The 24401-nt window shown below is 36.9% G+C and overlaps 1 protein-coding gene across 2 annotated transcripts in view; it reads right to left on the bottom strand.

Annotated features, from left to right (window-relative positions):
* NUP155 (nucleoporin 155) overlaps window positions 1-23647 on the bottom strand; it is a 30509-nt gene extending 6862 nt beyond the window's left edge. The window contains exons 1-26 of one of the 2 annotated variants that reach the window (XM_087958506.1): window positions 23377-23647; window positions 21116-21253; window positions 20604-20700; window positions 20320-20390; window positions 18843-18935; window positions 18020-18190; window positions 17258-17359; window positions 16873-16946; window positions 16375-16466; window positions 16168-16265; window positions 15068-15220; window positions 12908-13008; window positions 12490-12660; window positions 11138-11248; window positions 9907-10001; window positions 8552-8640; window positions 7848-7910; window positions 7581-7731; window positions 5680-5746; window positions 5021-5139; window positions 4488-4591; window positions 3314-3447; window positions 2788-2979; window positions 1314-1452; window positions 980-1115; window positions 76-229 (exon numbers count right to left, since the gene is read on the bottom strand). In XM_087958506.1, coding sequence (XP_087814632.1) covers window positions 76-229; window positions 980-1115; window positions 1314-1452; window positions 2788-2979; window positions 3314-3447; window positions 4488-4591; window positions 5021-5139; window positions 5680-5746; window positions 7581-7731; window positions 7848-7910; window positions 8552-8640; window positions 9907-10001; window positions 11138-11248; window positions 12490-12660; window positions 12908-13008; window positions 15068-15220; window positions 16168-16265; window positions 16375-16466; window positions 16873-16946; window positions 17258-17359; window positions 18020-18190; window positions 18843-18935; window positions 20320-20390; window positions 20604-20700; window positions 21116-21253; window positions 23377-23515 — 3054 coding nt within the window. In that variant the 5' untranslated portion in view covers window positions 23516-23647. The remainder of the gene's footprint in view (window positions 1-75; window positions 230-979; window positions 1116-1313; window positions 1453-2787; window positions 2980-3313; window positions 3448-4487; window positions 4592-5020; window positions 5140-5679; window positions 5747-7580; window positions 7732-7847; window positions 7911-8551; window positions 8641-9906; window positions 10002-11137; window positions 11249-12489; window positions 12661-12907; window positions 13009-15067; window positions 15221-16167; window positions 16266-16374; window positions 16467-16872; window positions 16947-17257; window positions 17360-18019; window positions 18191-18842; window positions 18936-20319; window positions 20391-20603; window positions 20701-21115; window positions 21254-23376) is intronic. The other variant, XM_087958507.1, reaches the window with a different exon arrangement.
* Window positions 23648-24401: the final 754 nt, after the last annotated feature.

The raw sequence follows: 24401 nt of genomic DNA, 5'->3' as shown, positions 1-24401 counted from the left end.
TTAAAAAAAAAACGATCCAAGAAATCCCATTTATCCCGAAGGAACTGCTCAGTATATGACTTGAATAGCGCTTACATGATGCCCTGCTTCTTCATTGCTCAGCATGTTGGGATCGGAGGACAAAACAGGAGGACCCGGTTTCTTGGGCACACTGGGAGACTGAGGGGCAGCTTTGCTTTGATTAACCAACTCCTGAAGGGTATCTGTGATGCATTTATAACAATTTAACCTGTAAAAAGATGCCAAGTGGAGTAACATGCTCATGAGGGGAAAAGAAACAATGTACATCAATGTCTTTAAGTTTTATCATTTTAAAATCACGCATGTTTCAGGTGACATGTTACTTGGACATAAGTTTATTAGACTGGAACAATCTTCTACAGTACAAATAAAAAAACACTCAGTAAATTCGGTAAAGAAATAGAGGCAATCCTCAACTTACAACCATTCCTTTAGCAACCATTCAAAATGACAACAGCATGGGAAAAAAGTAATGTGAATAGTTCTTGCACTTACAGTATCCCTACAATCAATCATGTGATCAAATTTGGGCATTTAACATGTATTAACGATGGGTGCAGCATCCTGGGGTCGTGTTAATTGTCGTGTGACTTTCCCAACCAGCTTCTGACAAGCAAAGTCAATGGGGGAGAAGCTGGATTTGCTTAACAACTACATGATTCACTTAACAACTGCAGTGATTTGCTTAACAAACATCTAAAAAAAAGGTTGTAAAATTGGGCGTGATTCAGTTAACAACGGCCTTGCAGAGCAAGGGACATTCTGGTTCCAATTGTGGTTATTAAGTTGAACATAACCTGTATGTGATGACAACATATCCTTGGGTGTGATATCTCGGTCTACAGCAATTTAAAGTTTCTCCCATATATGAGAATTCCCAACTCCTGATAACAATAATATTTTGCTGGAAATATTTTGTTAGGGAAAAAAAATCCCTTCTATTTCCCCAAATACTCACCTCTCCTGGAAAGCCTGCCAGCCAGTAACATCCTCTTCTGGTTCATGGTTTTTGTAGTAATGAAGTCCAAGGCCCTGTGGATCCTTTTTCTCTGCAGCTGTCAGAGAAAGTTCTACCACACCCTCATAGAAACGCACTTAAAAAGAGAGGGGGGAAATGATATTAGGCAAAATGCCTCAAAAATTTAAAACTAATTCAACTATTTGTTTCTCTGTTACTGTTTTAAACTCTTGTTAGTTGGGTAAATCTGTTTCTGTATTGACACATTTTATTATTTTTGCAATAGCTGAAATGAAAAGATGTGGAAGCTTTTCAACAAATAGCTGCATCTTACCTTGCCTATACTGTACACAGACGTTGGCAAGATCCACCTGAGTGCTAATTTTTTGGTACTCTTTCAATGACTCTCTTAACATTTTTTCTTTTTCTGACTTGTTCTGAACTTGTCTGGACCTTTGCAGTAGTTCATTTGCCTAGAATAACATAAGCAGACATCAATTTTTTTTTTCATTCTGTATCTGTGTTTGAAGTTGAAGTCAATTTTTCATCACAGGAAGTTATTGAGAGAAGATTCTGGTCGTATTCTGTAAGATTTAAAACTGTAAGATTTAAAACAAAAACCAAATGGAGATTTCAACATTTTACATTGAACGAGTATCTGTTCTGAGTCATACTTGTCTTGAGATTGTGCATACTAACTCAGCTGTTTCACGCACTGCACTCTTCTGGAAAGAGAGCTCTGATGATCCTGGGATCTGTGAAGAGCCCCACTCTCATAGCTTAGAAGTCACAGGCTCTACGGCTTGTGATACCACTACTGGAGTCACTTTCAGCTTCACTTTCCAATCATCTCTAGTTTTACCTTTAGGCCCTATTTATTCCAGGTTCTTTTGTCTCATGAGAAAGAGAACCTGGAGTAAATAAAGTGTTCTACATAGTTCATAAAAATAATAATTAAAAAGAAATTAAGAATTAAAAAGGAGGTGGAGAGGACAAAATTTTGAAGGTATCAAAGAAATGCTATGTTATTACTCAGTATTTGCTACCTCATCCTCATTGCAGTTTTGGCTACATTATGGGCAATTGTGTCACATATCAGTAATACTCTCTCCTTGAGAATTCCTTTATAAGAGGCCAAATTAGTACATTGTATAAGTTTGGGTAGAACTTACAATACAACAGAACGGGGGTCTCCAATCTTGGCAACTTTAAGACATGTGGACTTCAACTCCCGGAATTTCTCAGCCAGCAAGTCTTAAAGTTGCCAAGGTTGGAGACTCCTGCAATAGAACAGCCTACATGTTCTCTGTGGTTTGGGAATCACAGAGGAAAAGTCATTTGTGGAAGGCATTTTTGGGAATTTACCATCAGTGACTGAATTTAGCCAGTCAATGTCTGTTCTTGATTAAGGATTCGCAATAATCACCTGGATTGGTGGTAAAAGACAGTCTCCAAGAGTTATGCTGCCTTGATGCTAAGCTAATATCTTGTCAACCTAATCTAAAACCTTTTCCTTCAGTGATCTTTTGGCCTAATTGTCCATCCTTTGTTTAGTCTCATTAGAGAAGCCATGGACTAACTGTTTTCTGTCACATACAAGTGAATGTCTATACAATCTTGTGATAAGTAAATATGTCTTAACATTTAACTATTTCTAATGAACTTTGTCAATGAATACATTTTATGAAAAAAAAACAAGTCATTTTTGTAGTAGTTTTTATTTAAAAAAATAAAATTCATATGCATATCCCGTCAAGTAATAAATCTGGATCAGGTGGCACGATGTATACTTAACTACTCTCAAATACCTTAGAACAGATGGCATCATCTGTGCTGTAGAGGAGCGGACAAATGTCTTGTAAATGTGAACTGATGCCATCCACAGCAGCATGGTCTCTGATGTAGCAGTTGATAAGGGAAGCGATGACAGCTCCAGTTAGTTCTTTATCTCTAATGACGAGGTCTCTGAAAGTAGTAATCTTCAGATGTTCTTGAAACTCCTTTAAAAAAAAAGCATAACCACATTTCTGCTACACTCCAAATATACCTTAAGCAGATATCTTAATATATTTATGAAAAACTATTTAATGAAGATGATTTGCAGCACATAGTATCTTGTCCTTAAATATGTACATATTTAAAATTGGTTTAATTATGCTAGCCGAAAAACTGACATAGCCTGTTAACCATCCTTTTATATTTGTGTTCTGATTAAAATTAGATTTTTATATAATACTTTAAAATATATTCTGAAAACTTACCTAGATTTTTAAGATGGCTTTGTGCTACCCTAATATCAAAAACCACATAAAAAGAAATGTAGCTGTTACATACCTTTGGTAGCTCACCTACAATAATATTGAACTGATGTTCACAAAGAAGCTTCCACAGAGCCAACGCTTGGCAAGTTTTTCGCACCAGCTGTTGAATGCTTTGCAGGGAAGCTTTCTCAGATAACTGTGCTTCTGCTGTAAAATGAAAACATGGATTGCTGCTTTTTGTTTTCTTTTGTATAATCCTTTTCAAGAAACCAACAAAGAATATATGACTGTGTAGCTCACCATATTCATTCAGTTTTGCCAAAGGCAGTGTTTCACAATCTCAAAATATGTTAAAATGTGTGGACTTCATCTTCCAGAATTCCCTAGCCAACATGGCTGGCTAAGGAATTCTGGGAGCTTAAGTCCACACATTTTAAAAGTTGCTGAGGGTAAACAGCCTTGAGGGAAATTTATTTAGTTTAGGTCTATGTAGTAATGCAATGCAATAAACTTCAACTTAAATGCAAATTATTTCTTAGATTTTGGAATATATATATGTAGTAGATGTACGCATGCATGCAAAATATATATTAAAGTTAAACTTTTAAAAGATTTTAAAACAATAAAAATAAAAAGCATTAAAACAGAAAAAAATCTTTAACATATCTAATTTGAAATACATACAAAAGCAAGGTATCTGGCCTGTTAACAATATAGTCAAGAGGAGGGACCCTTGATGTTCAGTCCTTGGGAGCATATGTAGGTTTTTAGAGGTTTATGAAAGGCTAGCAAGGTTGGGGCCATTCTAATCTCCTAAGAAGGATGTTCCACAGAGCAGGGACCACTGTAGAAAAAACTCACCTTCTAGTCCCCGCCAGCCAACATTCTTTGCCTGATGGGATCTACAGAATGCCCATTCTATTTGACCAGGTTGGACAGATAGAGACTCTGGAAAAAAGGCGATTCCTCAAGCGCTCTGGTCCCAAGCCATGTAGGGGTTTGAATTGCACCCGAAACACAGTAATAACTAGTGCAGCTAATGTACGAGAGTTGTTATATGTGCCTTATATCTGTTGATATGTTGACTTCACTAAACATTATGAGCTCAATCTCTTTTGGAAAAGACCATTTCTTCTCTAAGTATCAATTTTTTTTAGAAAACAAACTATTTTTCATTGAGGCAAGAAAGATTATTTTCTCATAACGTTTTTCCCCTAACAAAAATATATGATAAAACCAAAGTTTACCATGAAACTTCCTCTGAATTTCTTGCTGCATTTGTTGAGAGCTTCCAATCTCATACTGCATCACTCCAAGTAAACGCTGCTGCAGGGTAGCTGGGTTGATGAAACTTTGTAAAGAAAACAAATGCAACCATGTAAACAGCATGCTAAAATTGCAAATGGAGCAGACATAGGTTAACATTCCAATAGCCATGCTGGCTAGGAATTATGTCAGTATCAGTGCCAACAAATGTTGAAAATGACTGGTTGGGACAGTTTTTACCCTACAACCCTTCTACACCAAGTGTTGATCAGCAAAACTAGCAAACAGCAAGAACTGAGCTTGTTCTGTTCACTCTTCAAACTGTACAGAAATATTTATCAGAATTAGTATATTGTAATTACAGCCAGCACTAAAATGTATAAATCCATTTGAAAAGTTTGTTATGGAACCAAATCAGCTTCAGAAACAGAAATATCGTTAAATAGAACAGTTAAAAACAATACCTCCAATTATTTGTTTTAAAATCTATTGTTATGCATGAAAATCATCCTACCTGGGATTTCTAAGAGATCCTATTGTGGCAAAATGGGAATTCCTGTCCAAAAATTCCTGCAGCCCTTTTAATTCCTGTAGCACTGATTCCAATAGTTGTGGGGGAACACTACTTTCAACCTAAATGAGGGAGAGAAAGGCAAAGGTTTAGGCCCAAATTACTCCTGTTTCCATTCCCTTGGTCCCATACCATTAGGCTCTCAAAGAGCCACCTTCAGCAGGCCATGCCACAAATAAACATACCCTTCTGCTTTTTCCAGGCAGGGCCTTTAATATACAGTGGATATAGAAAGTCTAGACACCCTCTGTTTTGAGATGTAAAAATCCAAAACCCAGACCAAGATAAATCACTTCAGAATTCTTTCCATCTTTAATATAACATATAAGCTGAACAGTTCAACTGAAAAACAAACTAAAATTGTTTTGTGGGGGAAAAATAATAAATTAGAATAATGTAGTTGCATGAGTATTCACACTCTTATAAGAAGGGATGTGGCTGTGGTTCAGAATTAACCAATCACATTCAAACGAGTCAGTGCACACCTGCTATCAATTAAAGTGAATGTGATCAAGCTGATATAAAGTTGAAAACATTTTGCATATCACCAATAAAATCCTTACTAAAAATTCTGAGAAGCATTAATGCCCATCATCACTTACCGCTACAACTTCTCGACTGCCACTCTTGAAAACTCTTTCCACAACGATGCTTCCATCCCAAATGTTTCTGGAAAGCAGGAAACTCACCTTTTAATTCTGTTAAAAATCTACTTTGAAAATTTTCATCTTATGTATACCAACCCAACAACACAGACAAGTTTATTTTATATGTAATATATAAAATATATGCTAATACTTGCATTAAAACCACTCATGCTTTCATCTATAACAAATTCTGTATATGTATTTGGCAGTTTTTCATTTGAAAGTTTTTTCAAAATTTACAAATTTATTACACTATAATATGGGCTTGGGTCCGCCCCCCCTTTTAATTTTTTTACTTCAAAAGGTAACTAATTTGTAATATATATGTACTAGTTCCCCTTTCATTACTAAATCCATAGGCATAATTATATATTACAAGTAGTCTTTAAATTAGACGGGCAATTGGGACTGTAATTTCTGTCACCAAGTGATGTTGTTGTAAAGCCTACCATCATTTAGCCATCATTTACCATTGTCTACCATCATTGGAAAAAACTCAGCCTTGACTCTTGTTTCTGCCTGTGTCGTGCCTTGTGAATTTGTCTTTTGCCTCATGGACTCGCCTTGCCTTATGGACCTCGATTCTGAATATTTGCCCCATGAACTTGTCCCTCATCTTTGGACTTCTTCTTTGCCTTTCCAAATTAGTCTTTTTGGTCATTGTTTTTTATTTGTTGGAATGTGGGTGGTTGCCTTCTGGAAAGTGTGGGGTGCAACCTTAACAGCCATTGTAGGGCCGTTTGTTGTGAAGTTTAACAGGGCAATAAAGGATTCTATCATAACCTGCCTCTGCCCATCCTGGGCAATTTGTGTCCTAACAACAACTAAGCAAAACTTGGATTTTCTTCACACCATTTCAATGAACTATTATAATTAAAATATTAAAATCATATTTGGATAATTCATTTTTTTTACCATATCAGAGTAACATATTGAGACTTTTACCAAAATATATTTTGCACAGTAGAAAATAAATGTACAAATGTACAAAACTGCTAAGGTTTTTTTTTCCCAAAACAGAAAAATAATGTTATCTTCAGCATTTTTTTCATTAAGGAACAGTGAGCCAATACACATATAATAGCCAAAAATAATTTAATCTATCTAAGACATACTGTCATGACTCTTTGGGCCATGTTCTCCCTGCACAGCCTTAGGAAGACTGGGAATCTATGCTTTTAACTAAAACAGACTTTATTATGTGCCTCCATCATCCTTAAACTTAAATTTGGCTAGTGGAAGGTGGACTGGTACCACTAACTGTAACTACGACTAAACAATCCGGTTAGGCTGTGCACTGTCTGCAAAACTCACTGTTTCAGGGAAAGACTCTTCCACACCTGGAATGCCACAAACTAGATATTGTCAGCTTTGGAATTCATAGATGCCACAAGAATGTTGTGTGAAGAATGTTTTTTTTGGGGTGGGTGGGGTGGGGGGTTGAAGTAGTTGAAAAGTCCAAGGTCATTTAGTATGTCGCATTAGAAATTTTAGCTGCAAAGTAATTGGTTCTCGTGATTAATGAAGTATAGTAAAGTGGGAGGAGATAGGGTGGAATTTGTGGGAAGCTCTGGGAATGATTTCAGTTTTAAAATTTCACAGACGTTACCAGGGTTGTTCCTAATAAATCAATTGGAGATTATGCCTGTCTCAGAGTTATTGATTTGCAACGGATAATTTCTGGATGCTTGACAGATATATTTCTGGAAAACTAGCAGACCATCTTCAGAACAGCCAGATCAATATAATCTAGATGAAAAACACAAAGTTCTGCTACTGGTAGAATGCTCTGTCCTGGAAGAGTGAGTTTTGCATATCCCTGATAGGCATTCGAATTCGAAGAAAAACATACTCACCCTATTATTCGGGAAAAGTATAAGCAGACACCGTTGTGCTTTCCAGAATACACTATCTCAGGGCACACCATTCCACTGATTGAAGCGCCAGGCTGAGTCATGTGACCACCTGCAGTGTATACTGGAGTGGACATGGTAGGAGGCTGCAAACCTGAAATATTAACCCATTATTTAATGGTGCAGTTTAATCTTAATTATATGCTGTTATATATGTATGTAATATGTTTCAACAACTGAAATAAGTTATTGAAAAAGAAAAGAAAATACCTTGTGTGGGTGTTGCTAAAAAGCTTGGATTAGAGTAGGGACTACCAGCAGGCAGAGGTGAACCTAATGCATAAAAATCACAAGGAAACCACTTTCTGTCAGACATATGAATGTAACTCTAATAAATTTCAGGAGATATGCCCTAGGGTTAGGAAATTTTTGAAAAGCAGTATTCTCTTTTGATAAAACTAATCATTCCTTCTCATACCCAAATGGGCACCATGAAAGCATTGTTCCTGGAGAGTGTTTTTAAAGTTTAAAGAGATGCCAAAAGTAAGGACAGCAGGAAAAAAAAAATCTGTCTTTGCACTGCATATAGGAAAGAAATAGAAATGAAGAGGAAAGTTCAATTTGTATAAATCTGTTGATTGCTTTTCCTTTTTCAATGCTTAAATGGAGAAGGTATACAAGCAGAGACATGTTTGAGAGAGAAAAAAGAGAAACGAATTTAAGCTTCAGTTTTTCTTGCCAAAACAAGCACTTGCCTTCTTCTTTTTTAAAGATGGTACCGTAGAAAATTCATCCCTTTTTTCAAAACCGAACAAGAATAAATAGATTCTGAAATCAAGCACTACTAATACTTAAAAAGAGAATACGAACAAGTTGCTGTAAAATAATATTTAAAAATAGAAAAAGCGCTCCCAACAAGGAATAAACAGGCACAACATAAACATAAAAGAGCATAAATCACATTCACCACTTACCAGGTAAAAGAGGGGAGCCTAATGTTGTCCCAACATTGCTTGGAGGTGGCAGACTAGAAGGGAACCGCATTTGTGCTTCACCACCATATCTGTAATTGTTTAGATGAAAACTCATAATACTGCAATCTATTTCCAGATTTTTAGCAGCATTAAAATGAAACAAATATGATACAGTTAAATAAAAAGCAGATTTAAAAATAGAAAACGCTCCCAACAAGGAATAAACAGGCACAACATAAACATACTGAAAGAGCACAAATCACATTCACCACTTACCAGGTAAAGACTGGGAGCCTAATGTTGTCCCAACATTGCTTGGAGGTGGCAGGGCGACTAGAAGGGAACCGCATTTGTGCTTCACCACCATATCTGTAATTGTTTAGATGAAAACTCATAATACTGCAATCTATTTCCAGATTTTTTAGCAGCATTAAAATGAAACAAATATGATACAGTTAAATAAAAAAGCAGATTAGAAAACCTTCATATTACAGAGATGAAAGGCAGTAGCATAATTGTCTGGTTTACTGACAGGAGGAAAAAAAACAACAACCCAAGGATTTGCTGGAAACTGGGCCAGATCCCTTAGACATCTCAAGTGGACCATCTTAATCAGTCCCCAATCTATACTGAGATCAGTAGTGTTGAGTAGCTATAAGTAGACTATGTGGCCATGATGAAGATCTGATATTCGTATCCTTCAGATCACACTCTATCTGTTTTGAACTAAAGACTGTGATCCAGTGAAAGCAGGTATGATTGGGGACCAGTCTGCATTGGGAAAAATCCATAGCTGCCATGGAGACAATCAATTTCTGAGCCATACTAGATTCCCATACTGAGTGGAAGGCTCAGGAGAATCCAACATTAATCCTTTAATGGTATTAAGAAGTACAGATGTATCAGCAACAGCCTCAACTTACTTGCGTACAAACACTTGCCATCTGTAGAGCAGGATGCCTGGTATGGGTATCACAAGGGATCATCACCACTACCTTCTCAGATCACAGTGTCATGATAGCAGAAGCACACCAAAATGAGAAATACTTCCCCACCCTCTCCCAGTCTGTTTGCTGATTCATGTTACGCATGCCTTTGCTTCCTTCACCAAGTTTTAGAGGCATTTGAACTTATTATATATAGCTCTGGAATTAACTAACAGTGGGCCTCCAACAAAACAGCCCCCAGTTCCCTGAGAAGAGTACCCAAAAAGAAAAAAATAGCATGAGGAAGCTATTAAAAAAAAAACAAAATCTGATATACTCCAGCTAAAATTCAAAGCAATCCAATTTTGTTGTGATAACAATAGATTAACTATCATCTCCTGTTCTACTGCAAATATGAACTATTTTTACCTGAAAAATGCTCGAGTAGCCCAGCCAGATACTTCTCTATCACAAGCAGCAGAAGAGCAGGCAAGGATTAGGCAAGTAGCACAAGCTTGTTCTACCTGCAAAAATCACCAGTAAATAATAAGGTAAAATGATAGATCTATCTTTACACAATAGTTATGGTAAGAATTAAGAGGCATTTTGGTTAGTAAGAAATAGCTACATTCAAGCGTTTGGTGAGGAAGAACGACAGCCCTTAGGTTCATTACACTTGTCATCTTTCATCTTTATCTTATATTGATTTTATTTTAATTACTTTGATTATTGTAAGCCGCCCAGAGTTGTTGACATTTAGGCTGCATATAAGTTTAAACAACAAAAATAATCTATACATTTTAATTCCAAATGACTTCAGTGGGACTCAATGACATTGGAGTGGAAACTGAAACTTTTCTCATCAATAGTATAAATAATAGGATTCTTACTAAAATTTGTAAAGTTACCTGGTTGTTTATCTAGCTATGCAACATATTACATAAAATATGTTATTATAATTGTGATATATTGGGATAAAAATGAATGAATCTATAGAGAATTAAATGCCATGCTTTGGACAGCTAAATTAAGTCTACAAAGTAGACTAACATTCATCTCCAATCTTGTAAGAAGCATTTAGCTGGTCACTAATGTGGTAAAATAGTATTATTTTCTTTAATAACAAATGTGATATTGAACTGGGCTTGCAAACTACAAATATTGTGGAAAACATAAAACTATTTATAATCTTGTATATTGTGGTGAACTAAAATCCATATTTTCAGAGCAAGCCCAGGTTTTATATTATAGGAACAAACTGAGCTCTGCTAAAACACTCTCTTGCTTCACAGAACATACTTTTTTCATTATTTTGTGACTTCAGTCACTTATTGATTTGATATGTATAAATGCATAAACCAACCATTGTAGTCTATAAATCACAATTCATAGCTTCTGTACATGCAAATCATACATTAAGACATCTGTATGGCTTAGGGATTAGTGAAAGCTATTGGGCATTTAATGTTTTAGTGGATAAAGATACAATAACCAAGTTAGCTATTTAGGACTGAAGGTCACAACGATGATTACTAAACCAGCTACAGTATCAAATATCAGATAAGTGCGAAATGTTAAGACCTAGGACAGAACACAAGTTCTTGTGAACAATTAACAATGATGTGCGAATCAGCTAAGAAAGGAAGTTAAGAATTCTTACTGGATGAAGTTTAAAAAATCTTTCAATATCTTCTCCATCCCCTCCTGCATTGCACACAAAGAGATGTCTTAGCTGATCCACTGGTCTGAGTTTATGAAACATAAAACTCCCCTAATGGAAAACAAAAGTAGCAAATGGTTGAAAATGTATATAACGTTTTTACAATTCTTACTCAATTTCAGAAAAGTTAGGCAGCTCATAATTCCATTTTACAAAACTGGAGAATAATGAGTGCAGCAGGAACATTCCCCACATCAATACAGGTCAACTTGAACCTAATACTAAAACATGCAGTTATAATACCTAACACTTTGAAGCTAAATTACTGACACCACATACACACACTTCTTATGTCTATTTGTAGGCATATACTTCTAATCTTTCCCCAATCCTATGCAATTGAGGAATATGTACAGAGTTACAAAGCCCAAATCTAATTCTTATAAGTTAAACATTTGTTTTGAGTTTATTATCTTTATTTTGCATCTATTGTATCCTAAATAGCTAACTATCAAGCAACAGCCATTACATTGAAGGATCTGATAATTTGCAACTTCTTGAGAAATTTGTGAAGCTCAAGGACATTTTCTTAAATTTCAGAAAATTTTCAGAAAATATTCAAGATCTTTAAAAATCTAAAAAGCCTTCCAAAGGATAAGAAATTTTATATATATATATATATATATATATATATATATATATATATATATATATATATATATATATATATATATATATATATATATATTTTTCTGAGGTTCTCGGGTATTTGTATGTGGATCTTTGGTTATTCGGGTTCTCTCCCGCGTAAGATTCAAAGTATCTGAGCAGCGTTTGGCGAGGTCCCACTCGCCATCTTCAGGCTGGTGCTTTCGGCTTAGTGCCAGTGCAAGCAGTGATGGTACTGGCACTGGCCGAAGCACCAGCCTGAAGATGGCAGTGGGACCTCGCCAACGCTGCCTGATACTTTGAATCTACGCGGGAGAGCCGAATAACAAAGATCCACATATATATATATATATATATATATATATATATATATATATATATATATATAAATATATAAATATAAATAAATAAAAACAGAAGTAGGGTGATACTTCAGAAAACTGATAATGTGGATGAGTTCTTAAAAATAACACTATTTCTTCCTATTGCATTTCAATTAAGCAAAATGGAAAATGTCAAAACAATTCCATATTGGATCAACAATCACTATGGAATTGTGCGTTCTAAATAATGAGATTAAGTGATTCTGAAAGTGATTCTGTGGAGGTCCAGTGTTTCATTTCTTACTATTGAACTTTACATCTTAGCCTTTTATAACATATGTAATAGGCACACATGCCTACCTGTGCTGACAGCAGAACAAATTTCTTTGGTGGTAACATATGTTGTTGCACAACTATAGGATAATCTGTTACTGGAATTAATTCTTTGTTCAGTGGTGTTACAATCTTAGGAACATTTTGTTCATCTATAGCAGCAAGCGCCCAAGAATGCCCATCGACAGCTGTTTTTGTCTGAAACAAAATGTGAACAATCACACAGACACACACACTAGTATTAGCAATGAGCAGAGCTGTTCATAATCTGGAATGTGGCTAGTGCACTGGAAGAAAGTTAATGTCAAAAAGGTGGCAATGAATTTGAGCAGCACGAAAACTTAAATGAACAACCAAATTAAGAAAGATCAAGATGAAAGAAAATGTAAATTCTGTTACAAATGCTGCTTTCAAAACAACAATGATGCACACAATGAAAAATTACCTGGGTTTCCATCATTGGTTTTTGGAAAGGGAAAGAATCGTGATTAATACACCACAGGATATCATTATCTTCATTTTCTGAAGCAGCCATTAGGAGAATACCTGGCAGAAAAATAATATTTAGTTTTACATTGGAAAAAGAGGAATATACCATACTATGTGAAGGTAGTATTTAATACCCCTCTAATTATTAAGTTAATTATCCAGTTTGATTTGGTCATCAAGAGGAAAGAAATGACAATGGGACCAAGTAAATAAATAAAGGCTGTTTTTTCAATAGGCTAAAAAAACTTTTAAAGATTGATGCCAGTCCTCTGAGGTACAGTAAGCCAGGTCAAGAAGCAGGCCAGCAAGCATTTAAAGAATGCTCTTATAGTAACCTGAAAAACAGAATCTTGAACACTTGTCCAAGTTGCTTTCTGTCCCATCTTATAAGAAGTCCATCTCAGGATAGCATAATCTTTTTTTAACAGCTTCATTCTTCAAGGTCAACACTACATTCTTTTACAAAAACTAATACATGAAGTGATACATGGATACCGTGGAAATATGTTTCCGAGAACAGGGAGGTATAGAGATGTGAATGGGTTTACTTTTAGTAAGATTTCCTTGTATACCCCTTCTCTCCTGCCTATTATTCTTTTCCATACTTTCCGTAATGCTGTTTGTACTGAAAAGGAACAGTTTAACAGACCTGTATATGTATATAAGGATTTTGGCATTTTTCATTGTGACCTCATCTATTTAATTTCTCAGAATATGGTAGATTCAAATATTGAAATTAAATTTTCACTTTCTAAGACAAAAGAACTACTTTACAGGGATTGGTAACCTGTGACATGTACATAGCCCTCTGCTCCAAATTTTTCTCTGATTTTCAGGGGTTTTGTTAGGAATCTGTCCACCAATTAGTTGGGTTGGCAATATATAAATCAACAATGTATGTTTGTAGCTTTAAGAAAAAATCGCTGTATTGATTCCGATTGGTTGATTGTATTGCGAATTGCCATAAGAGGGAGCTAGAGATCATCTCTCTCTCACACACACATTCTGTTGCTATCTAGGGTTCTCTGTTGTATTTATGGTGTGCTTATACTTTGATATCTTCGTTTACTGTAAATGACAAAGGCAACCAGTAAGAAGACTTTGTAATTGGATATTCTTTGGACTGTTAAACGTGTATGACCTGGATCGTTTATTGGACTGTGCTATTTCTTAAAGTAAACTTTAACTCAATTTAGTGTATCTGTGTGTGGCTGAATAATTATTCATAACTACTCTCATAAACGTTTCTATGTGCATATCCTTGTTACTCAAGGGTTATTCTGTACATATCATGTCTTCTCCCCAACATTTCAAAAATTGAAATGGAAAACCCTGATCCCAACCCCAAGCAATCTAAATTCACATAACTGAGCAACTACTTTCCTGCTAAATGTCTATTTGTGAAGTGGAAATATTTTGCATCCAAAGATTCCAAAGGTTCTCACTCCACAATTTTATGCTCTAACCCTAACCCTAAAATACTAAACAGGCATACATTTAAAAAGAAACTTAAAAAGTTTAGCTCCGCAACTTTCAAAGATGTGCCCGAAAGCTTCTTGTTTATGGGTGCTCATGTAATGAGAAACACATTTTTTTTCAGGTTCAAGTCAAAAGAACCGTGTTTCTGCCAAGCAGAGAAGCAAGACAAAAACTTGAATTGTTCTGGATTTAGACCAAAAAATGTTTCTTGTAGGAAGTTTCTTTTTCTTCAAAAAGTTCTTGTAGGAAGAAACCTACTTTACCATCCCCACTGAAGCCCAAAAGCATCATATTGAAGCAACTAGTCTACACCGCCCTCCCCTCTCCAGCCTTCCAATGACTTCTTTTGGTTTTTCTACTACCATGCCATCAATATTCTGGGCTTTTTTCTGTTCTCGCTTTGCCCCAAAACCTTTGTCCCAGGCACATATCTGGACCAAAGATTTTAGTCTGGACAAAGACCACAGAAAACTAATTTTCCATGCTTTCTATGGTTTGTGCATGGAATATTTTACACACTCCTATGTCTATAGTCTTAAGAGGGTCAGGAGGCTGTATGCGGTCCCCATCCTTCAAATGTTATTCACTCTTGCTCCACTTATTTACAAAATGAACATTTGCCATCTACAAAATGTACCTTTGCTATATAAAGCTCGGTGAACCTTTGACGGCTTTTCCACATTAGAAGCTGCAGAAAATCCTGGAGGTAGGCGGATATGAATCAACGTTAAAGTTGAAGGGCGAGCAAAAGGATGCTTAAATGGACATACACTAAAATACATCCGTACACCTGCAGGAAAAAAGATGCGGTTGTAATGCTTATAGGTTTGACAGAAATACGTAAGCCACAGAGATTTCATTAATCAATGGCTTTCAGAACATTAATACTGCAGAAATGAGATGTGCATCTACATCCTGTTGTGACAAATGAGGTAATTATTTTTCACTCTTTTAAAATATACAAAGTACACAGTCGTTATGTGGATTGTGGCAGAGTGAAGAAAGAAATCAATTACACAAAGATGAAGATCAAAGTTGCATTATAGTATTTGTTGAAAGTAGGATGATGTTACAGAGAAAGGCTGAGGAAGATATCTTATATTATCAAGAATGGCCCAAGTCATATGGTGAACAGATGTTGGAACATAGGACCTTTAAACAGCTGGAGCCATTCTTGCGATTTCTGCTGAAATACCCAATAGTCACTGTAGAACTTTACTTTATGGCTACAGTTTAGCTTAAGCACCATTTCTTTAACGGAGCTTCCTGCCTCCACGTCTTGCTAGATATTTTCCCCCCTCTCTCAAAATTAATTCATTGTATCTCTATGTTTCTTCTGGGTGCCTTGCCACTTATCTTTCCCTTGTGCAAGAGTGTGTTAATGTAGCATTATAGTAAAATACAATTATCTCATCTGGCCATATTTCCTGTCTGGTCTACCTAGTAAGGATGACATAAATCTTGTAAGTCTGAAAGTACAATCCTTCTGCTCTTTCCTTTAGAGCCCAAGAAACTAGGGAGGGTCCCCACTGAGCTCCTTGCCCTGCCATTATCCAGCTACAGGCTACAATGTTTCTTATCTGACTGTTCCCTGGGCAGTGTTTCTTGGCCATTTTCCCAAGGTCATTCCCACATACCATTACAATAACCAACCCAAGTAGGATGTAAAAATCTTATAAATGCTATATTCTTCACGAGCACCTACTAGACAAATAAGATAGGACACTGAATTCCTACCTGCGTGACTGACTGCCAGTAACTGACAATCTATAGACTCAGGATTTTCAATCACTGCAATCTGCACAATTGGTTTAAACACGGAACGGTCGATGGTCCTAAAAAAAAAAAATCAAAAGGGCACCTGAAGTACTTTGTAAAAACAAAATCATCTCAAATAAAACAGGTGGGTTCTTTAAGTACAGCTTCTTCGGTGACATAATTTACCTGGCAACCCTTCCAGCTGCAGACACAATAGCATTCTGAGAAACAGAAGCAACTCTCACCATCCCTTGGCCATCAGGACCTAAATCATAAACCTGTAATTTAATTACATTGTTTTTAGTGGATTTAAAATAAAACAATCTATCATTAATTCCATGCTGTACTCAACAGAAAGGCAGTATCCAAGCTACATGGCCCAATGGAGGAAAGCACATGAGAAATTCTTGAATTAAATGCAAGCATGGGCACAATTAAAAAAAAAAATCACAGGACCAAAGGAAAAGGGACATTCTGGATGAAGGACACAGCAAACCTGGGATTGTTGTAATGCAGGCAATCAGGATACATAGAAGTGCCTGCAGCAAATGCATACGATGCATTCATTTCTACCATCAATTCTGTATTACTTTCAATGGAATTTAGGCATAAAAACAACATGCACTGTGCTGACAATGTGTAACATAAGAAGGCACAAATAATCAGAATATCTGAAAGTCATACCTGTATCACCCCTTTTTCAGAGCGTGTATATAAAATGTTCCGGGAGTTGTCAATGGCTATTTGAACAATGGGATCTACAAAATTAATTTTAAAATTCAGAATTATTGGTTGAAGGCCTAGAGCTTATTTGCAAAAAAAGATTTTTTTAATAATGTGAATTGTTTCACTTTTCTAAATCAATTGCATAGCAAGTCTGAAAAGTATCTAAACTCAGAATAATTATCCAAGAATTTAGTTTTATAATATTAAAAAGAAACTGTTATATATATAATTTAGGATGTAAAATAAAATCAGTTAGTTGAACCAGATGGGCCATGCATATTATTGAGTTGTCTACACAAATATACTTATGTTTTATTGTTACTATTAATTATTCATCACCAACCATCTTCTGAGAATGTGAACTGCAGTAAAGACGGAACAAGAAAAGAAAGGGTGCTCTTTGAGTGATTGATCTTCCTACAGCGCTGACTGAACCAGCCTGCTTCTGCCTGTAAAAATAAAAATTCATTAGCTATAAACAAGTATGCAAATCAGTGGATTATTTTATTAATTTATTCAGTAAACCTAACTGCTACAAAAAGCAAATGATAATTTTAAATGGGGGGAAATCAAAATACTTTTAACCAAGGCTAATCCAAAAATTATTTGAAGGTATACAAAATAGAATTGCACACTTTGCGTGTTGTGCTTCTCTTTTGGATTCTGCATAAGTTTCATACTTGTGAATTTAAACTGTGAAGTTTGTACTGATAAAGGGCACTGAATTTCTATTCAAAGCCTCAGTAGGTTGTCATCCCTGCTTAAGCAGTATTTTTTTCCCAGTTGGAAGATGTAGATTCTTTTTTTAAAAAAAATAACTTTGTTACACCTCTGTATATGTGATAATATTTGTGCAAGAAAAAGCAGTTTAATCTCTGTGAAATCTATTAGAGCAACTATTGATATTAAATACACTTCTAAATGCTTTGTAGTCGACAAAATTCTAAACATTAACCCCAAAAATTTACTGGTGATAATCTCTTAGCACTGTCCATTACTAAAATAAAAAAAAAAATACTTCAACCTTTTCTCTTATGATCCTTATATTTAAAAATGCAGTAATTCCTGGCTTTAAATGCCATTTAAATGCCATTTCAAACTTGACTTGCCTGGTAAGCAACTTCATACAGACAACCATCTTTGCCAGCCATAAAAATGCGTCCATTTTCAGCAGAGGTTATAGTCAGCAGATACGTGTTATCAGTAGGAAGTGAGTAAAGGGGGTCAGGAAGAAGCTGCATTCCACCAGACATGCTATCATTGAGGGTTCCAGAGCCTGATGAGACAAAATACATTATTGTTTGGTTTGTTTAAACCCCTTGATACTGCAATTATTAAAAAAAACAAGAATCTCATCTGTGTACTAGAAATTATTACGTCTTATTTTCTCTCAAGTAACCCATTGAAAAGTTAGAACACAAAATCATAGGGCTGGAAGAGACTTCAGGCGTCTTGTAGTCTAACCATCTATTAAGTCTGCAGAAACAATTTTAAGATCAATGCCTGTATTAACACACATATTTTTGCATGTCATATTTCCATCCTATGCTAAAGGCAACATTTAATTCAAAACAAGCCGAAACATCCCTATGGATGGTATGTATCTTCCTCAATCTTCAGTCTTCTACCAGAGGCATGGGAATTTGAGGATTCTGCATAGTATCTTAGTTGTTCCTAACACAGAGCTCTGATGGCATTCCTGGATTCTGTTGGAGCCATTCTTCCAGATTAGGAATCACTGTTCTGAATGTTCCTACTTATCACTGGGACCACTTTGCCCTTTGCTTTCCACATACTCTCTAGTTCCTCCTTCAGAACCTGGTACTTCTCCACATTATAATGATGGATGGATGGATCGATCGATAGATAAAATTTATATGACTGCCCATCTCAAGGTGGCATACAGAAAGGATACACTTTCAACCTACCTGCTTGCAAGGTAGTATAGCTGAGTCCTAAAATTACTATATCCACAGGAGTAGCTAAAACCAGCAAGTGCCGTATATGTGGCTGAAAGATTCCTGTGAATAATAAAAATAAAAGAAAACGTGTCCATATATCAGTTTTTCACTAACAAAAATATTGTCCAAATCTATAAATAGTGGTCTCTAAACAAAATTAAAATCAGGATTCACATATAGCACGTTAGTTTGACGAAGAGAACTTTCATAATACCTGATAGCCTGAAATACTACTGCAAGTCTTGTAACTATTAATTTTCTATCCTGGGGAAGATCCCTGTAGTCAATCTTCAATTAGGCTGATTTATAGAACCATACAACTCCTTTAAAAGAGGCATACTGCAATGCATGGGAGTGTTTAGAAAGCCTTTTTTGATCACCAGTCAAGTTTGTATGACTGCTTGGAAAGTTGCTATCAACTACTTCCCTATACACATATGCTTTTAACCCCCTTGCTTTGAAACACAGGTAAAGAAGGCAACTGGGATAAGCTTACAAAGCAAACACACTACCCTGAAGGGAGGGTTTACTTTTAGGATTGGAAGAGATGCATTGAAAAATGTCTGTTTGAAAGAATTTGTGCCGCTCTGTTAATGTATACAGTACTATCAAATTCACATGAACAAGGCTTAAGGCTTATTTGGAAAATACTTGCTTGAAGCTGCTGGCTTCTTTTGTGCATGGACAGGGCTGCAGAATTATCCCGATTAGTTCAGCCTGGTTTTCCACTTCATCCAAATGTACTGCATGGCAGGGATCCCCAACCTTTCGACGCCGCGGCCCGGTTCCGCGTCAGCTGGGCGCCGCCATTTTTTTAATGAAAATCACTTCCGTGATGTCACCGGAAGCGATTTTTCATCAAAAAATGGCGGCGCCTAGCACTTTCGTGAGCTTTTTCGGGTAGAAATGGCTTTCTACCCGGAAAAGCTCACCGAAGCATGGCGCCGCCATCTTTTTGACGAAAAATTGCTTTTTTACCAAAAAGATGGCGGCGCCCAGCAACCAGCGGCCCGGTAAGGCTTGTTCCGCGGCCCGGTACCGGTCCGCGGACCGGCGGTTGGGGACCCCTGCTGCATGGCTCGCTCTGGTCAGAAACCAGAGAATACCCCCCTTCACACTCACACACACAAAACACAAAACCAACAATCCATGGTTTCTTTATATTGTTCTGGCTAGAAGATTCCATTGCTACTTTTAAGTATGTGAAAATCATGCTTACAGCATGAAAGATACTCTGCCAACTGTGCTTCCATTTTCAGAAGACATGGAAGTTTGCTGTTATCCTAATTGCTTTATATGAAGATATCCACGAAGCACAATTTCTACAAAAACTGTACTTCAATTTTTTTTTTACAGATACCAAATAGAGGGTTGTTCTCTCAAAAAATAAGAACTCCCCATTCTCTGCTCTGTCCCTAGATGGCTTGGTTATATAATCTTTTACCTGCTTTTGGTTTCACCAATCCAACTGCAAGAATGGTTTCACTGAGACCATCAAAATAAGCAAGGTCTCCCCTAAGAAAAGCAACACAAGAAAGCTGTATTAAAATATAAGAGATGTAGGACATATTTCTCAAGGAACCTGAATTGGAACTGGTAAGTGTACCATTTTAATTTTTATGCAGATCGTACATATATATCACAGTCAATTTTGAGTCGAATATCCTGTGTGTATACATGTACACAAATATACATTTATTCCAAGATACAAATTCTTCATCTACATACCCATCTTCATAATTCCACATAAAGATGTCACTATCAATAGTCAACCATGCTCTACTGATTTCAGGAAACACTCCCATCATACAGTTACATTGCATATCTGAGGTACCCAGTTTTAAGGAATAAATACATGGAACTTAGAAGATATTGCCTGATACAAGAAGAGATCAGGGCAACTATATAAATCCAGATTGCAGTATTGTGCTGGGCACTCAAACCTGAAAATACATTTTTAATGCTACACTTCTGAGAGTTTTAATGCTTCAACTTCTGAGAATTTTAACATTATCTGGCACAAATTTATGTAAATAAAAGCAATTTTTAAAGTCTATTCTGGGGGGAAGGGTGGGAGGAATTATCCACAGGACAAAATTCCTTATTCTTAACTATAATTTTTAAAAAGTACCAACATCTCAGTCCTTCAAAATTAATAAAAATATACTTTTCTAATACATTTTTCAATCTTTGAGATAAAATTTTGTCATAACATTTCACTAATATCAAAATGAGGATACGTCCAAATTGCTCAACAAGTTCATGGGGTAAAGGAACTCTTCGAATTGAACTTATTTCTGGAAGGCAGGGGATGGAAAGGAAGCCAGGCCCCTGTAATGGATAATCCATATCTGACATGCCAGAAACGGAGGGACTACCTGTAATTGAGGGGAATGAAAAAAGAAACAGTAAGAAGACACAACAAAAATACTGCTATACCAATATGTAACTCTGATGAGATACAGTACATAAATGATTTTCCTAGTATTTTTTGGTTGATATTTCTGTTTCTGTTTGTCTATTTACTTATAAGAAGTTACCTCTGAAAAATCTGAGAGAAATTTGGGGGAGGGGGGCACAATTCTTCAAGGAATATTTTTTTAAAAAAAAGATTAGAACCTTCTGAAAAATCAGCCCAAATATATGTTCTAAAAGGATTCCACAGTCACCGATATCTTTGAAGACCTGGATGTTACTTCAGGCATTGGGACGAGGAATTAGGTGAGTTATTTTGGGAAGCAATGTGTCTTTGCATGCTTTGACTGTGGGTTTTGTTCTTATTTTTATATTGGAATATTTTGATTTCTTTTATGGCTGCATGCCTCAGAGTTACCTTTTTGCTAGAGGAATTCACACATACCTGAACTGAATCTTTAATCTGCCTTTCAACTGACTAAATTTATTTTCTCTCATTCTATTAGACACTTATTTTACCCCCAGAACAGCTTCCTTGGATTTAGGTTAAAAAAGATGACACAACCAACCACTCTGATGACTGATCTCGAGATCAGCCAAATTAACTGCCATCTGCTTAGAAACTGCTTGGCTACCTTATTAAAAATATCAAATTTAAATCTGGAATATATTTCTATCATATACATATGGCAGGCTGGCTGCAAGATAACCATCAGGTTTACCTGACATGTATCTTACTTTTTCAAAGCCAAATGTAAACCTTTTCATTCAACTGAATCCTTTTGGTTTTTAAAAGTGAAATGTTTTTTAAAACCTTCCCATGTTGGTAAATTTTACGCTGTAATTTCTTGGAAACAATATATTTGCAATCACTTTTAGCTTGCAGCCTGACTATGGTTATCCAAAAAATTAGACCCGACTACTCAGCTTTATTGTTGTAGTTATTAACTGCTTTTATTTTTAATATATCCTATTTTCCATTCTTAAGTTTCATTGGATCATTCTATTTTGTCATGTGACAGCAAAGGAGAGATAGATTATTCTCCCCATGTCCCGTCATAAAAGCATATGAATACAGGTGGTCCTTGACTTACAGTTCACTTGGTGACCATTCAGTTACAATGGCACTGAAAAAGTGACTTAAGGCCATTTTTCACACTTATGACCGTTGTAGTATCCGCACAGTCATGTGATTTACGTTTGGATGCTTGACAACTGGTTCAGCTGTATGCAACGAAATTTCATTTTAATGTATGCCGATTTGTGTACATTCAAAGTGATAATAACATTATTCTAAGTCATATTTATGAAGGTTTGCAATGTCCCCAGATCATGTGATCACCTTTTGCAACCTCCTGACCAGCAAAGTCAATAGAGAAGCCAGATTCACTTAACAATTGTAATGATTCACTTTTAAAAATGCGGCAAGAGAAGTCGTAAAATGGGGCAAAACTCACTCAACAAACTTTTCACTTAGCAACATACATTTTGAGGTCAATTGTGGGCGTTAAGTAGAAGTGGTGCAATGGCCTAGAGGTGGAACTCTTGCTTCACAATCAGGAGGCTGTGAGTTCCATCCTAGGTAGAGGCAGGTATTTCTCTCTCTGGGCATAGTGAGAACATATCTACTAAACAAAACTCTGCATTGGCGACAGGAAGGGCATCCGGCCAGTAAACACTCTGCTAGCTCCATTTAGTTGCCCAGACTCCACCCCACAAGGGATTATGGGGTTGTTAAAAGATGATGAATTGTGATCCTGAGTATAGGGCTACCTATACTTCTGCCATTGGCAAAGCTACATTAAGTTTCGGAGAGGCACCCTCAGACGAGACTGCTGTTGGTAAGAGTGGACAGTTAACCATTAGGCAATACGATTTAATTAAAAAAAAGCGATTTAATCACTGCAGTCAGAGGTGCGACACTGAAAAGGGGTGTCACTAAAAAAGGTGGTAGAACAGGAAAAAGTGGGTGCCTTGCACAAAATTAGAGGATTCCTCGGAAAAGCATGCATGCCGGGCGAGAATTATGGGCGCTGTAGTCGCCCAGGAGGGAAAGTCCGATGCTTCCCAACAAGGCATTCCTCACCGGGCGCGGGCACGTTCAGCAACTCCGAGAGGTCTGGGTAGCACCGGTCTTCCTGGATCTGCCGGTCGATAATACGCCCCGCGTTTTCCAGGGCTTCCTGAAGGGCCGGGGCGGCCGCGGGGTTCAGAGCGACCGGCATGACCGCGGCGGAGAAAATCCCGGCCTCTCAAGGGGGCCAACGCGGGCCGCTGAGGAACCGCGCGCCTCGCGGGCAATCCCGGCAACCCCCGCGCGCTCGCCCGCCCGCCCGCCCAACGCGGCGGCTGGTCAGAGAGGAGCAAAGCTTCTAGAGAGGAATCACAAACGCACACTTCCGGCCTGTTGGGTCGAAGAGAGGCGAGGAATTCCCTCTTACTCTGACTGGAGGGCGGGGCTTGTGAAGAGCGCGACTGTTTCTTGCCCGGAGCAGCGCGAGGCGCCCAGGAAACTGACAGCAGCTGGGAGGGGAAGAAAAAGAGGAAAAAGTGTCATTCCCAGTTTTTGGTCCCTTGGAATGTCATGTGGAAATATACTGCTCCTCTTCACGCAGACTCAATGCAGATGTGGAGATATAGATAGCCCAGGACTTAACAACAGTTCTTTTGGTGACCGTTCAAAGTTACAATGGCACTGAAAAACGTAACTTATGACCATTTTTCACAGTTATGACCTTTGCAGCATCCTCATGAACATGTGCCCGAAATCCAAGTGGTTCATATTTATGATCGTTGCTGTGTCCCAATGATCACCTTTTGCGACCTTCTGACAAGCAAAGTAAATGGGGAAGCCAGATTCTTTTAACAACTAACTTAACTGCAGTGATTCACTTAACAACTGTGGCAAGAAAGATCATAAAATGGGGCAAAATCTACTTAACAAATGTCTCATCATTGACAACAGAAATCTTGGGCTCAATTGTGGCCATAAGTTGAGGACTACCTGTACTCTTGCCCTCCTCTAGTGTCCATGCTTCCAAATGTAATACATTTTAAGCATGTGGTAAAAGCACTGCTTGTCTATTTTCAGCCACGAGGTGGATTGGGATT

The sequence above is a fragment of the Notechis scutatus genome, chromosome 2 (genome assembly GCF_049901735.1).
Source record: "Notechis scutatus isolate UNSWTSFEM ecotype Mainland chromosome 2, rNotScu1.2, whole genome shotgun sequence".
Lineage (NCBI taxonomy): Eukaryota > Metazoa > Chordata > Lepidosauria > Squamata > Elapidae > Notechis > Notechis scutatus.
The sequence above is the reverse complement of the archived record's forward strand: the minus strand, read 5'-3'. Positions and strand labels throughout refer to the sequence as shown.